Below are 12,432 nucleotides of genomic sequence, written 5' to 3'. Positions count from 1 at the left end.
TTCATAAGTGCATAGGTAACACTTCCTATTGCTATGCCTGAGGAAAGTGTAGCATTACTAGTTTTTGTTGAAAAATTTTGGGGAAACTATTGAAATCAACTTCATTTAAAAAAAAAAAAAAGGCGAGGGTAGGGGGAAGAATATTGAACTAAACTTCTTGAAATTGGCACATAAGTAGCCAAGTGTCTCCTACAGAAGTGTAGCATAATTATAAATAAAATTAGTGTTGTGTGTCTGGGGTGAAGTTTAAGACCCTTCCAAGAACTGTTTGCTGATTGATATTAATGGAATCACAAATCATGTTGCAAAACAAAATGTCACCTTGCATATTGTTCAGCTGCTTGCATCCACCGTAATGGGTGATAGCCAAAGTTGAAACAGCTTTTCTTTTTGGACTTTGTTTTTCCCCAATCTTAACTTGAATATTCCCTATATTGGAGTACTGCATACCACACTAAGCTGATTCTGCTTGCCTTTTTGAAAAATGGAGTGGTTGAAATGCTGGTTGTGTATTTTAAGAACAGCAGTGGCGGTCCTAAGTGAAAATTAACTTGTTGCTCACATGCTAGTGAGAACAATTATCCAAATAAAACTGTTAACGGTGGGCAAAATATTGCTTTCGTGGCTCTAACCATCTACCTGCGGCATGAAAATACTCTTCCCCTTAGCGGCTGATCTTAGTGGGGAAGATTTTAGAGTATTGAGGAAAGCTTTATTCTAGTTCCTGTCCGTGTAAATCCCACTTATGGTGCAGCAACATCCCTTGCGTAGGAGTTTTACAGTAAGGGTTGCGCAGGAGCCCTTCATGCCCACTGGTGCACTTCACCCTGCTCCTCCTCTATGGGCATAAAGGGGCAGCATTACCTGTTCATCCTCAGTTCCTTCTGTTAGGGGGCTTATTCCTTCACCCACTTACTTCCCTGGTCCTTCTTGCATGAACAGAGAGCAACAATATCCGAAGTCCAAAGGTGCAAACAATTCGATGTTTATTGGGGTGAACTTCCAGCAAGCATGATTCCAGTTTCCTTCCTTAGTATCCTCCTTCCCAGCTCTGACACCACAGAGCCTTACACCTGTGTCCCTGTTCCCATTCCTGCCCTTAGCAAAACATGATTCCAGTTTCCTTACTCCCATTCCCTGTTCCCATCTCCCCCACCCACACCCACTCACTTCCTCATTGACTACAGATTATATAGTAAAACTTGAGTTCTGCTTAGCTATACCTTAACCAATCATTTTCCTGAAATTTAACTAACCAATCCTAACATATTGTAACATGATTATGTAACCAATTATATCCCACCACCTTAATTAGTTTACACCCAGCAAAATTAATTATACAGCAGACAGGAACAATCACAGAACCAGACAGAGATTATACAGACAAACAATAGCAAAGTGGGAACTATAATGACAAGACAATACAGAAGTGAGGATTTCACATCCCAGCTATTGATAAGTGAGTTCTTGCCAGACAGGATGCTATCAAACTAAGTTTCCTTTTACATTTTCTAGGCACTTCCCTTTCTCTGGAGGTGATAGGAATACAATCCTGTCCTGATAGTGCCTAACAGCCCAATAGCACCTTATTTCAATGTGACTAGTTTGGAATGTGAGGATGTGACTGTTCGCTTCCTAGCTTATGGCTGCCTCTGCTGCTTAGCCAAAGGCCTTAGCCTAAGAACAGGGCCTCAAACTGTCACAGTAAGAGAAGGCCCTTACACCAGCAGACAGTGATTTTGATTCTTTCTTTTATACCTCTAGAACTAGCCAAGTGATAAGAATACACCTAAATTCTTAAAGTACAGGCCTGTGAAGACAGGCCCGAATATCTATATTCTAACACCTTCTAACTGCTTTTCGGCAGCGAGTGGGGACATTTTGTTATGATTTCGCTGTTAGTATAGTTTGTTACTGTTTCAATTTATTAGCCTTATAACTTTGTATTAGTTATTTAGTCCTTGGCTACTTAGTTTAAACAATACATTTATTTTTAAATTTAATACAGTCAGTAAGATTAGTCAATTACCTTGTCAGTTTCAGACTTTATTCCCTGCTTGCCAGGATTCAAGTTGTACCCATTTACAGAAAAGGACACAGTCCGTTGTCTTTCTTTGTGGGGAGCAGAGAGGTCTCATGGAACATTTTGAGGGGACATCTGCACAGCTTTTATAAAATGCACCTAGAAATTTAGAGAAAACAGACTGAGTCTCTTTCTAATGGAGAACTAAGACCTCAGTCAAACTGACATGCTAGAGCTTCAAGGACTCTCGGGCTTAGTGGCAGTGACCCTGTTTGTCAGTGCCTCAGAGACTACGGAGGTAATGCCATCTTCTGTGACTCCTAAGAGGCATCACTCTTCCTTTAAGTGCTCTAAAGCGCGTCCAGTTGAACAGGCAAATGCTCCAGCTGCCCACAGGCTCAGGGACCATGTAGACAAACCTGCAGTTAGACTGAAGTTCCCTTCCCTGGTACTGCAAAAGAAAAAAGGCAGAGTCATGCGTACTGAGGGAACTGCTCAAGGCCGCATTGGCACAGATATCTCCAAGGAAGAAAGCAGCTCTGCCTAATCAGCTTCCCTCAGCAGGCCAAAGAGATTGAGGACTGACTTTTCAGCATTGTTTTCCTCAGTGCCATTGCAGCAGCAACAGCAGTCATAGCATACCCCAGTACAAGCAGAGGCTATGGTACCAGGACACTCACATGCTAACTCCTCTGTACCAGCTCAGGGAGCCACTAGGATTGTATTGGCTGCTGCAGTGCTGAGGCTATAATTTTCAGGCAAGAAGAACCTGTCAGCAGTGGTACCAGACTCCTCCTCCTTTCTCGTAAGTGTTGCCAGAGATGCTTTCAGCTCTCCATTTTAGGGACATGGATGACATCAGAATAACTCCAGAGTTATGCTCCCCTTTATTGGCTTATTCCCCTCTTTCAGCTGGATTGAAGACTATCTGGGCAGCCCAGGATACCGATCATGAAGATATCACTACATTCTGGAGCCATAGTCATGGTAAATTGTCTACTCCTCATACTTTAGCAATGCCTTCTTGTGCAATTCCCCACTCTGAAGACTCTTCATTGTCATCTGTGACTCTTCCCAAGCACCCAGTAGAGACCATTCACCAGAACCTCGTCCACCTTCACTGTCTCCTTCTTGAGCTAAGCTTTAGGATAAAATAGTTTATCCTAAGGACTCTACCTTTAGACCCCCATTGCAAGAATCAGCTTTCATTCCCTGGGGACAGCCTCCTTAAGCCCATTGCCTATGGATTTCAACTAAGGCCTTATTGGCCACCTGGGCCGCCTCATTCATGGCTACCAAGTCTTTTAGTCTGCCAAGAATCATCTTGAGAAAGCCGTCAAAACCCTGCTCTCTGCCAATACCTCAACCAAATGTGGAATCACAAAATCCTTTGAGGAAGAATGCGGAGAAATTCACAATAACCCTTCATATACACCTCTTGCTATACCTACATCAGATGAAACCTCATCTGCGGGATGATTTTAAGACCTATCAAGAACTTTTAAATAAATGGCAGACATCCTGAAACAGCTCCAGAGGAACTTCTAGGACGACATACAAGTTATTTGATATCTTGCTACCAGCTGCTCAGAGCAGAATAGCTCTTCCAATTGATAGAGATTCTCGCTGCTGCCAAAGAATTATGGGCAAGCCCATACTTTGAAAAGGGCTGAACGAAAGTAACGAGTCCTTCCTAAAGGATTTGAATATTTTTGTTCGCGTTCATTGCCGTCGTCATCGTTAGTCACAACAATTAGTTAGAGCCAAACAAGCTTACAAATCTGTCATATGAGAAAAAGGTCCCCTTGGCTGCAAGGTTTGCCCTTCAACATCCCTTCAGGTCAGGATGGTGAACTATTTAGCTCTGTTGGCTAGAAGTAACTATACAGTGGGACAAGGCAGCAGATTTTTCCAACAAACTATCACTTGATTTAATGGAGGAGTTTAAATTGATCTGCTCAGAGGGACGTTAGATTTCTAGAGTCTTTCTCCATGCAGAGCTTTACAGACGCAAGGTCAGTGGCCACTGGAATTGCCATGATGAGAGACTCCTGATTGTCTGCCTGAGGTCTACCTAAAGAACTGTAGACTATGGTACAGGATTTACTGTTTGATGGAAAAGACCTGTTTAGTGACACACTGCACCCTTTGAAAGATTCTTGGGCCATGCTTAGATCTTTTGGCTTTTATATTTCCAACTCTAAAAGGTTACAATATATTAGAATACTTCTTGACAGAGATTTCAATCATCTGTATCCTTGCACCATCAGAAACAACTAAATCAGTTTAGAAAGGGACAGAGATTCCTAAAGCAGAAAGCAACTTCTTCATATACTTCTCAACCATCCCAACAACAAATATAATGCTTTAGTCAAGGATACCAACCCAATCTGTGGATCTGTATCTTCCCCACCCCAAGGATGTCTAGACTGTAATAACCTCAGACTGTTGGGTCTTGCAGATCATTCAACAAGGTATGCCCTACAATTTTGCCATGGTACACCATACCTCCACCCCACCCCTTTTCAGGGACCAATCTCACATGAATCTTGTGCACTAAAAGATACAGTTTCTATTAGAGCTACATGCTGTAGAGCCAGAGGTGCTTCACTTCGGAGGAAAAGGATTTTATTCCCTTTACTTATTGATACCAAAGGAAAAGGGGGAGTGGCAGTCTTTAGTAGCTCTCAGGCTCCTCAACATGTATATGGCCAGTCCAAAGTTTTGCATGGTGACTCTGGCATATGACATTAGATCCAATGCACTAATTCAGTACTCTCAACTTGCAAGACACACACTTTCATGTGGTTGTATTTCTGTTACACACACAGCTTCTCCTCACTGCAATACTGAAGGAACATCAGTTCAGGGTCGTCTCATTTGGTCTCTCAGCTGTACCTTGAATTTTCATGAAGTGTCTGTTGGTGGTAACCACTCATTTACATTGTCAAGGTATTTATGCACCTACACCTTGACAGTTGGTTAATCCGAGGCAAATTAGCCAGCAGGTCTCCAATTTGGTAAAATGGATTCTGGGCCTGTTCTCAGAGTTAGGATTGAAAATCAACTTAAAGAAATCTCAGTTGATTCCATCCCAATCCATAATATTTATTGGAGCTCTCCTGTGCACTTCTGCGTATAGAGTAAGATCAGTCCACACACTGTCTAATCCACCGTATGCAATATTCCATGCAGACGGGGTCACCATGCAACTTCACCCTACGTTTATCCCTAAGATTGATTTGGACCTTCATGTTAATCAATATATATGCTTTGGTCTATTTTTTCCATGGCCTCACTCATCCCCAGATGTCAGATGGTACATTAGTACTATCTTAGTAAGACAAGTTTGTTCAGAAAATCTCCTAGGCTTCTTAAAGCATGTGGCAATGCATCTAAAGGCAGAGCAGCCTCCTCTTGGAGATTATCTATATGGGCTGTATCAATTTGTCATCCATAAATTACAGATACCAAGTCAAGTTACTGCTAGTTCTACTCAAGCTACCTTGGCAGCATGCTTCAGCAGAGTTGCAGTCACTGAAATTTTATAGAGCTGTGATGTGGTTCTCTACCCACTGACCAACCACGACTCTCCCTAGTATCAACATCTGGAATGCATGCTGATTGGGATATGCTCAGCTTGGAAGATAAGCTCCTAGCTCCCACTACCTAAATCACTGTAACTGGGAGCCACATGTGCAGGAACATAAGAAGAAACTGTTGCTTTGTGGGAAACTGTTGTTCTTCAAGAGGTTCTGTGCCTATGACTCCCAAGACCCACTCTCCATCTTTGCTGCTTGGAGACTCCTCTTGAGACTCTGGGCAGTGAAGGAACTGAGGGAGAACAAGTTGTGAGGAGGTGCATATGGGCATGAAGGGTATATGCATGATCCCTACTGGACACTGTTGTTTGAACTTCAGAACACCTGTGCAAGGGGCGCTGCTGCACCATAAGTAGGATCCACATGCACAGAATATCTCAAACACTTACCACAAGATAAGGAACCATTTCTTTTATATAGATCTGGTATCTGAAAAACCGTAAACAACTGATGAAGGGGAAGCAGCCTATTATAGTGTTTATATCGGTGGACTGGAGTCAGGGGTGAAAGTGAGCTGGTACAGGCCAGTACTGTGTACTAGTAAGAACCTGCACCGGTCCATACCCAGCCCACATTTAAAGCACTGCCATGGCAGTGCTTTAATGTCCCTGCCCCTTTTGCCTCCCCTGTCGGCGGCCCTGCTGGTAGGGCCCGTACCGGCAGGGCTGCCGACGGAGGGGGGGGGGAAGGGGCAGCAACGTTAAAGCGCTGCCGCGGCAAAGGACTGTCCTTAAAGCGCTGCCGCTGCCCCTTCCCCCTGCCGGTCGGGTCCGTCCCAGCAGGGCCGCCGACAGGGGAGGCAAAAGGGGCAGGGACATTAAAGCGCTGCCGCAGGAGCGCTTTAAGGATGGTCCTTTGCCACCGCCGCGCTTTAATGTTGCTGTGCCCCCCCGTCGGCGGGGCCGCGGCAAAGGACTCTGTAGCGCTTTAATGTTCCTGCCCCTTTTGCCCCCCCCCGGCCGCCGATGGGCGGGGGGGTGGGGCGCAAAGTGAGCAGCTGCCCTGGAGCTGGCGATTTAAAAGGGCCCGGGGCTCCAGACGCTGCTGCTGCTGCTGTAGCGGCTGTGGCGTCCGGAGCCCTGGGCCCTTTAAATCAACATGGGAGCCCTGGGTGGCACGGGCCAGCTGGACTGGAAGGGCTGGCTGGGGGATGCTGACCCCACCCTCCCCCAGTTCCGCCCCTTTCACCCGAGGCCCCACCCCTTCTGGGGCCGGAGCCTCCCCGCCCCAGTAAGTGGCCTCAGTTACTTTCAGCCCTGACTGGAGTCAAGAGACATCAGTTCTACTCCCCACTCTACTACTGGCTCTCTGAGAGACCGTCCAGGTCACTTAATATTGTGCCATTTTCCTCATCTGTATTATGGGGATTTTCTCCTCCCTATGTAATACACTTTGAGATCATCTGAAAAGTGTGCTGCAGTGTGGAAAATAATTTAGTGTATTTTATATCCAAGCCAATAAAAATCAGGTTGGTTGACATTCAAAACTCCCCGTCAATTCATACATCAGTCTTTCATTTCAAAAATTTGGTTATACATAAGCTACAGTAGGGGGAGGAAGGAATAAACCATAGTCCAGTCCATAGCACCATCCTGCCTCTGATATACTGAAATTAAAAACTCTCAACACTTCTGGACGTTCAGTTTATAAAAAGGAGAGGTAACATCTGGTATTGCTGATTTGATTCTAGGTATGTTCGAGCAGAGGTACTGGCTGGTTTTGTAAATGGTCTGTTTCTGATCTTCACAGCATTCTTCATTTTCTCTGAAGGCGTTGAGGTATGTTCTGAGGTCAATTGCAGTCAATAAATCTCCTCTGAAAAAATGTTTACCTTTGCAGAAGCTGCATTTCTGTTTTGGAGTGTATATTTAAGGGGAGAGGACAACCTAAGTGTTACTGTAATGGATGATGAGTAGTCATATTTGCAACCAATTAAACTTGTGTCATCTGAACAGAATAGAGAAAATCTGCTGGAGTCAGTGTTGGATGTACATGTATAAATATCTTCTTTTTTCAGAGTGTCTGTATTAGCTTTCAGAATAACGTATTTTGATTGCATGAATGATGCTAACTTCTGTCAGATCTACCCTTTTCTTCAGCAGCCAGTATAGTTTTCCATGGAATGGCTCTTCCTTTTCATTATTAAAGGAAAAATAAGGCTAGAAAGACAAAAGGAAACCATTTGGGCATTTTATGTGGACAGAGCATTCTAAGTAAGAAGTTAGGATTAGACATTTGTCAGAAGGAAAGAAAGGGATAAGATTGTCAAACAGCAGCGGTAGTGTTGATTAGGTTGTGAAGAAAAATGAGTGAGCAGAGAAACTGGCTTTTATGCTATTAGGAGGTAGTGTTAATTTTTGCCTGGAAGAGGTCTTGAATAAATGTCACACAGTAACAATCTGAACACTTGCGGGTATGTTTTCTTCTTTTCTGTTGACAGGTAGCTTATTTGTTTGATAGTAACAAAAGGTAAAACTTTCAAAAGCAGGAAGTCCCATTTTCACAGGTGACTTAGTTAATCAAAAGTTAATGGGACATAGGCTCGTAAGTTACTTAAATGCTTTGGAAATCTTTACTCTAAGACTACAAAAGCTAGCCAGAAAAAATACTAACCCAAAGCCTGATATTCAGTATGGAGACCACCAGGAGGCCTCAAAGCAGTCTCCTGATAAAATGGCAGCTTGTCTTTTCTGCTGGGAATGTGGGAGTGGGTTTTTCGTTAGAGTGCTCCCCCTGGCCCATGCTGGGGGCCTCATCTTTTTATACTGACCTCTGGTAATAGGCAGTCCAGTTTTGGAGCGTTGGTTCATTCCCACCCACTCACATGCTAAATGAGCAGGCACTTCTTCCCTTTTTAGCCCTTTTCCTACTCTGTTAGAGAGGCTTGCAGGATTAAACAGTGTCAGAGGAAGCATTGCTGACTACAAAAAGTAATTCTAGAGTGTTTTAGTGATGTCCGTAATAGGTTCTGGTAAACTTGTTTCCGTTTTTAACATAGGATTTAGGGGTAATTAAAACTCCAAGAAAATAGACTCTCAGCTGCTCCTCTTACCTCACCTTTTGAGAGAAAAGAGGTATTCTTCAGACTGAGAAATAATTTTACGTAGTCCCAGTATAACTGAACTAAAATGTCTTGGTATTATTTTGAGCTGAATAATGCCATAACAGAATATAATGTAGAAGATGATAGTGAAATGTAGCTCTAATACCATTTGAAAAGAGACATACAAAATATTTGGTTACTTACTTCCAAACAAGGAGAAATATAGGTATTGAGGTTTAAGTTTTCATAATTCTTCTAGAATACCAGCATTCCTAATTCATTATCATTAATCTCTTGATTTGGATATTGTATCAGAAAACTCCTGCATCAAATCAGATATGTAATACTGTGTCTATTTTCTGGAGTTGCTTCTAATTGTGTGGTAGGATTATAAATGATACACTAAACTTTCTTCTTTTTGTAGAGAGCACTGGAGCCTCCTGATGTGCATCATGAGAGACTTCTTCCTGTGTCTATATTAGGATTCCTTGTGAATCTTATAGGAATATTTGTTTTTCAACATGGAGGCCATGGACACTCACATGGCTCTGGTATGACCGTTGTAATTCTCATGATCCTTTCCTCATTTGTGTTCAGTTACAGTTAGCCCTCCAACCAGGGTCTGCATGTTGCATGTTTTATGTCTTTCAGTAGCAAGCCTATTGAGTCATGTACAGCCTTGGCTTTTTCAGTATTACTAAGATAGTGTCCATTTTTCCTCCTTATTGAACTCCCAATAATTGGAAACCCAAAAAGACATTAATCTGCTGTCTGGAACTTGTAGTTTATTGTAAGAGACTTGCAAGAATTTTCATTTCTACAAAAGATTTTTCTCTTTAAATAGGAGACTGAAATGGCCTCAGGTGGAGCATTTTACAGGAGAATAGCTGAACAAAAATCTTAAATCGAAGAAGAAACTCTTTCAGTAGTTCTTGCAATTGTTTGGCATGGTTTTTCAAATTAAATTCAAGATTTATATATACAAATATCTGTTAAATGTTTCTCTGAGTTTTTGCTGACATCAGACTTTCTAACATAGTCTGTGAACTGTAACTCATCCTGACAGATGGAAGTAGTGTAAGTATTTTACACACCTTTTAATGTGATTGATTTTAAAAACATCATAGTATAAACGCAAGAAAAGTATGGCCACATTCACCTCACAGAGCTGGAAGTGTGTGTTACAGTCATGCAAAAATGTATGCAGGATATTTCAGTGGTGGTCTAAAATGGCTTGGCTCAAAAAGAAGTAACATATAAAGCATTTTGACTTCCTTGTTCAAGTTCAGTAAATATTTTATGCCGCAACGTAACTTGGATTAATTTAGATTTTGAATTATGTGTATTAGTTTTTCTCTATCTGACCTACATGGAAAAAAAATCTTCTCTTTTCCGTGTGGAGCAGGTAGATATTAAGTACTTTAGAAATGAATGAAAGCATACTTTTCTTTAATATTCACGTACACAGTATTCTGACAGTGATATTTATTTATAGGGCATGAGCACAGTCATTCTCTATTTAATGGTGTTCTCAGCCATGGACACAGTCACGGAGGTCACGGTCACAGCCATGAATCCAAACATGGCCATGGGCATTCTCATGATCACAGTCATGGGAAGAGAGACTCGCACAATCAGGATTATTGTCATGGTAAGTGTCTGTCTGAAAACAAAGGCCATGCACTAGAGATGGTATGTGCCATTAAGTTTTACTGGCATAGATCTTTGTGGATAGATGAGAAGATGCTGTCAGCTTGCTTTAGCCAGCACATATGGAAGAAATGTTTCTAAAAGGAGAATGCTAGTGGCATGTTCTTATCCACCTAATGCATCTTGTGGTACATCCGAGTCAGTGCTGCTTCTTTTTGCGGCATATAATTGTTGTTTCATTGTGAGCTTTGTAGTAAATTCAGCATTGCAATAATGAGAACTAATCTAATACTTGTGAATTATACTAATATTTGTGGTAGTAAATATGCAACTTTAACTGTAAACTTGTTTGTGTAGAGGAAAACTTAAAGGTATCAGCTTTTCAAAAAGCCCTTAATAAAACCAGCTCGAGTTATGTCATGTAGTTCATATTACTTTAATAAAGAATTATACCTGTTATATTGGTTTAGCTATGCATACAGCTTGGTTATGTTAAAAAAGATGTGTCCACCTAAGTATTCACATGTGTATGCAAAGGTTCAAAGTATAGTTTCTGCTTTCTCTTGTCAGGACTGCAGCCTCCACTGCAATCCCCCACACTTTGTGCTTTCAGGGATCGGCATTTTATAGTACATTTTATGCACACGTGCATTTACAGGGTATAGTCCCATTTATTCGAAACCCTATTATCTCAACCTCTGCCCCCTTCCTTGTCCCCAGGCTGCATAGGGAGCCCTTTGTTGCCATAGCCCTGCTCATTCAATCCACAGTTGGGCTGCAGAGGGCTCCCATGCAGGAGCCATGCAGTAGCAAGGTGGTCTCCATCTTAGCCGAGGGCAGCAATGGCTCCTGCTCCTCGTCGTCCTTGCAGTCGTTGCGGAGGGTCTGTGCGCCATTATCCGAACCTCATCATTATTCAGATTCCCTCCTTGTCCCCCAGCATGAGATACATACCTTCAGCAGCACGTGTCTCATGCTGAGGGACACTGAAAGAGTTTGGATACTGCAGAGATCTGGATAATAGGGTTTTGGATAAACAGGAGTAGAGTGTGTGTAAAATATAATATATACACACACTCCTATACACGCACACATATACACAGGCTTCCCCTTCTCTCCTCCCTCTCCCCATCTTGAAATTTCAGCTTGCTCTTTACCTGCATTCTGGTACAGCAAATACTAAATTTTCTAGCCAGAGTTATGACTCATCATGAATAACCTTATGGTGCACTCAAAGTAGTTTTTCTTTCTGAAGCTTAACAGAATTGATAAGTTTAGAAGGATACATTGTATGTGGCTTAACTTGCCAATAATTGTCTCTACAGATGATCACTCTCTTGAAGGGGCTGCAGGATCCAACAGACAGATTTTAGAAGGTATGACAAGAATAACCATAGTGGGTTGTTAGTTTAGATAATAGACCCATTTAGATGCTGGCTTTAAATCCAGTGGTGGTGTTTGTTGTTATAGGTATTAATAATGAACAGAAGGTTGTGTTAAGTGTCTGGTTTATTTTCTTCAGAAATTCAATGTGAAAAGTTTATACAAGTGACATAATTTCTGTATTTTAAGTGCCTATCTCCTATGGCAGTACATGCTCTGGAAAGTAATGAAATAGTAATATCATACTGGAACAAATTTGAAAAGCTTTGGCCAATATTTTGGATTTTAAAGGGTTGAGGATTGCGGTACTTAACTTCACCTTTCAGGAAAGTGAGAATATGGTGAGTGAATAACCATCTTGTCTAGCTAAAACAAAACCCCCAGTAACTTAGCTCGTTCTGGACACCTGGATCAATTCTTTTCTTATAACATAAATTGGGAATAGGGACTGGGGCTGGTAGAGAACATCTCTACACCCATGTCCCTGTGGGCATCTTGCAGTCTAAACGTCAGTGCGGGACAGTGTTGTATTCTTCTGTCTCCAAATAAGTGGAAGGGTGAGGAGGGAAATTAGGAGCTGCTGGGGAGGCTAGGTAGGGGCTGACAACGAAGCTGCCCTAGTACTTTGCTCTTTCTGGCTTTCTGTGAGCTATTCTGCAGCAGCTGCTGGGTTGTCTATACGGTCCATTCCATGGTTTTGTCTGCTGCTGGGCAGGAACCACGGTCATCTC

The 12,432-nt window shown here is 42.3% G+C and overlaps 1 protein-coding gene across 2 annotated transcripts in view; it reads left to right on the top strand.

The window, feature by feature from the left end:
• The window catches only part of SLC30A7 (solute carrier family 30 member 7), a 56,705-nt gene that overhangs the window by 13,154 nt on the left and 31,119 nt on the right, over positions 1–12,432 (top strand). For both annotated transcript variants that reach the window (XM_074961240.1, XM_074961239.1), the window contains exons 4-7: positions 7,316–7,403; positions 9,093–9,219; positions 10,164–10,319; positions 11,644–11,694. In XM_074961240.1, coding sequence (XP_074817341.1) covers positions 7,316–7,403; positions 9,093–9,219; positions 10,164–10,319; positions 11,644–11,694 — 422 coding nt within the window. The remainder of the gene's footprint in view (positions 1–7,315; positions 7,404–9,092; positions 9,220–10,163; positions 10,320–11,643; positions 11,695–12,432) is intronic.

This window comes from Natator depressus, chromosome 8 (genome assembly GCF_965152275.1).
Source record: "Natator depressus isolate rNatDep1 chromosome 8, rNatDep2.hap1, whole genome shotgun sequence".
NCBI classification, from domain to species: domain Eukaryota; kingdom Metazoa; phylum Chordata; order Testudines; family Cheloniidae; genus Natator; species Natator depressus.
The sequence above is the reverse complement of the archived record's forward strand: the minus strand, read 5'-3'. Positions and strand labels throughout refer to the sequence as shown.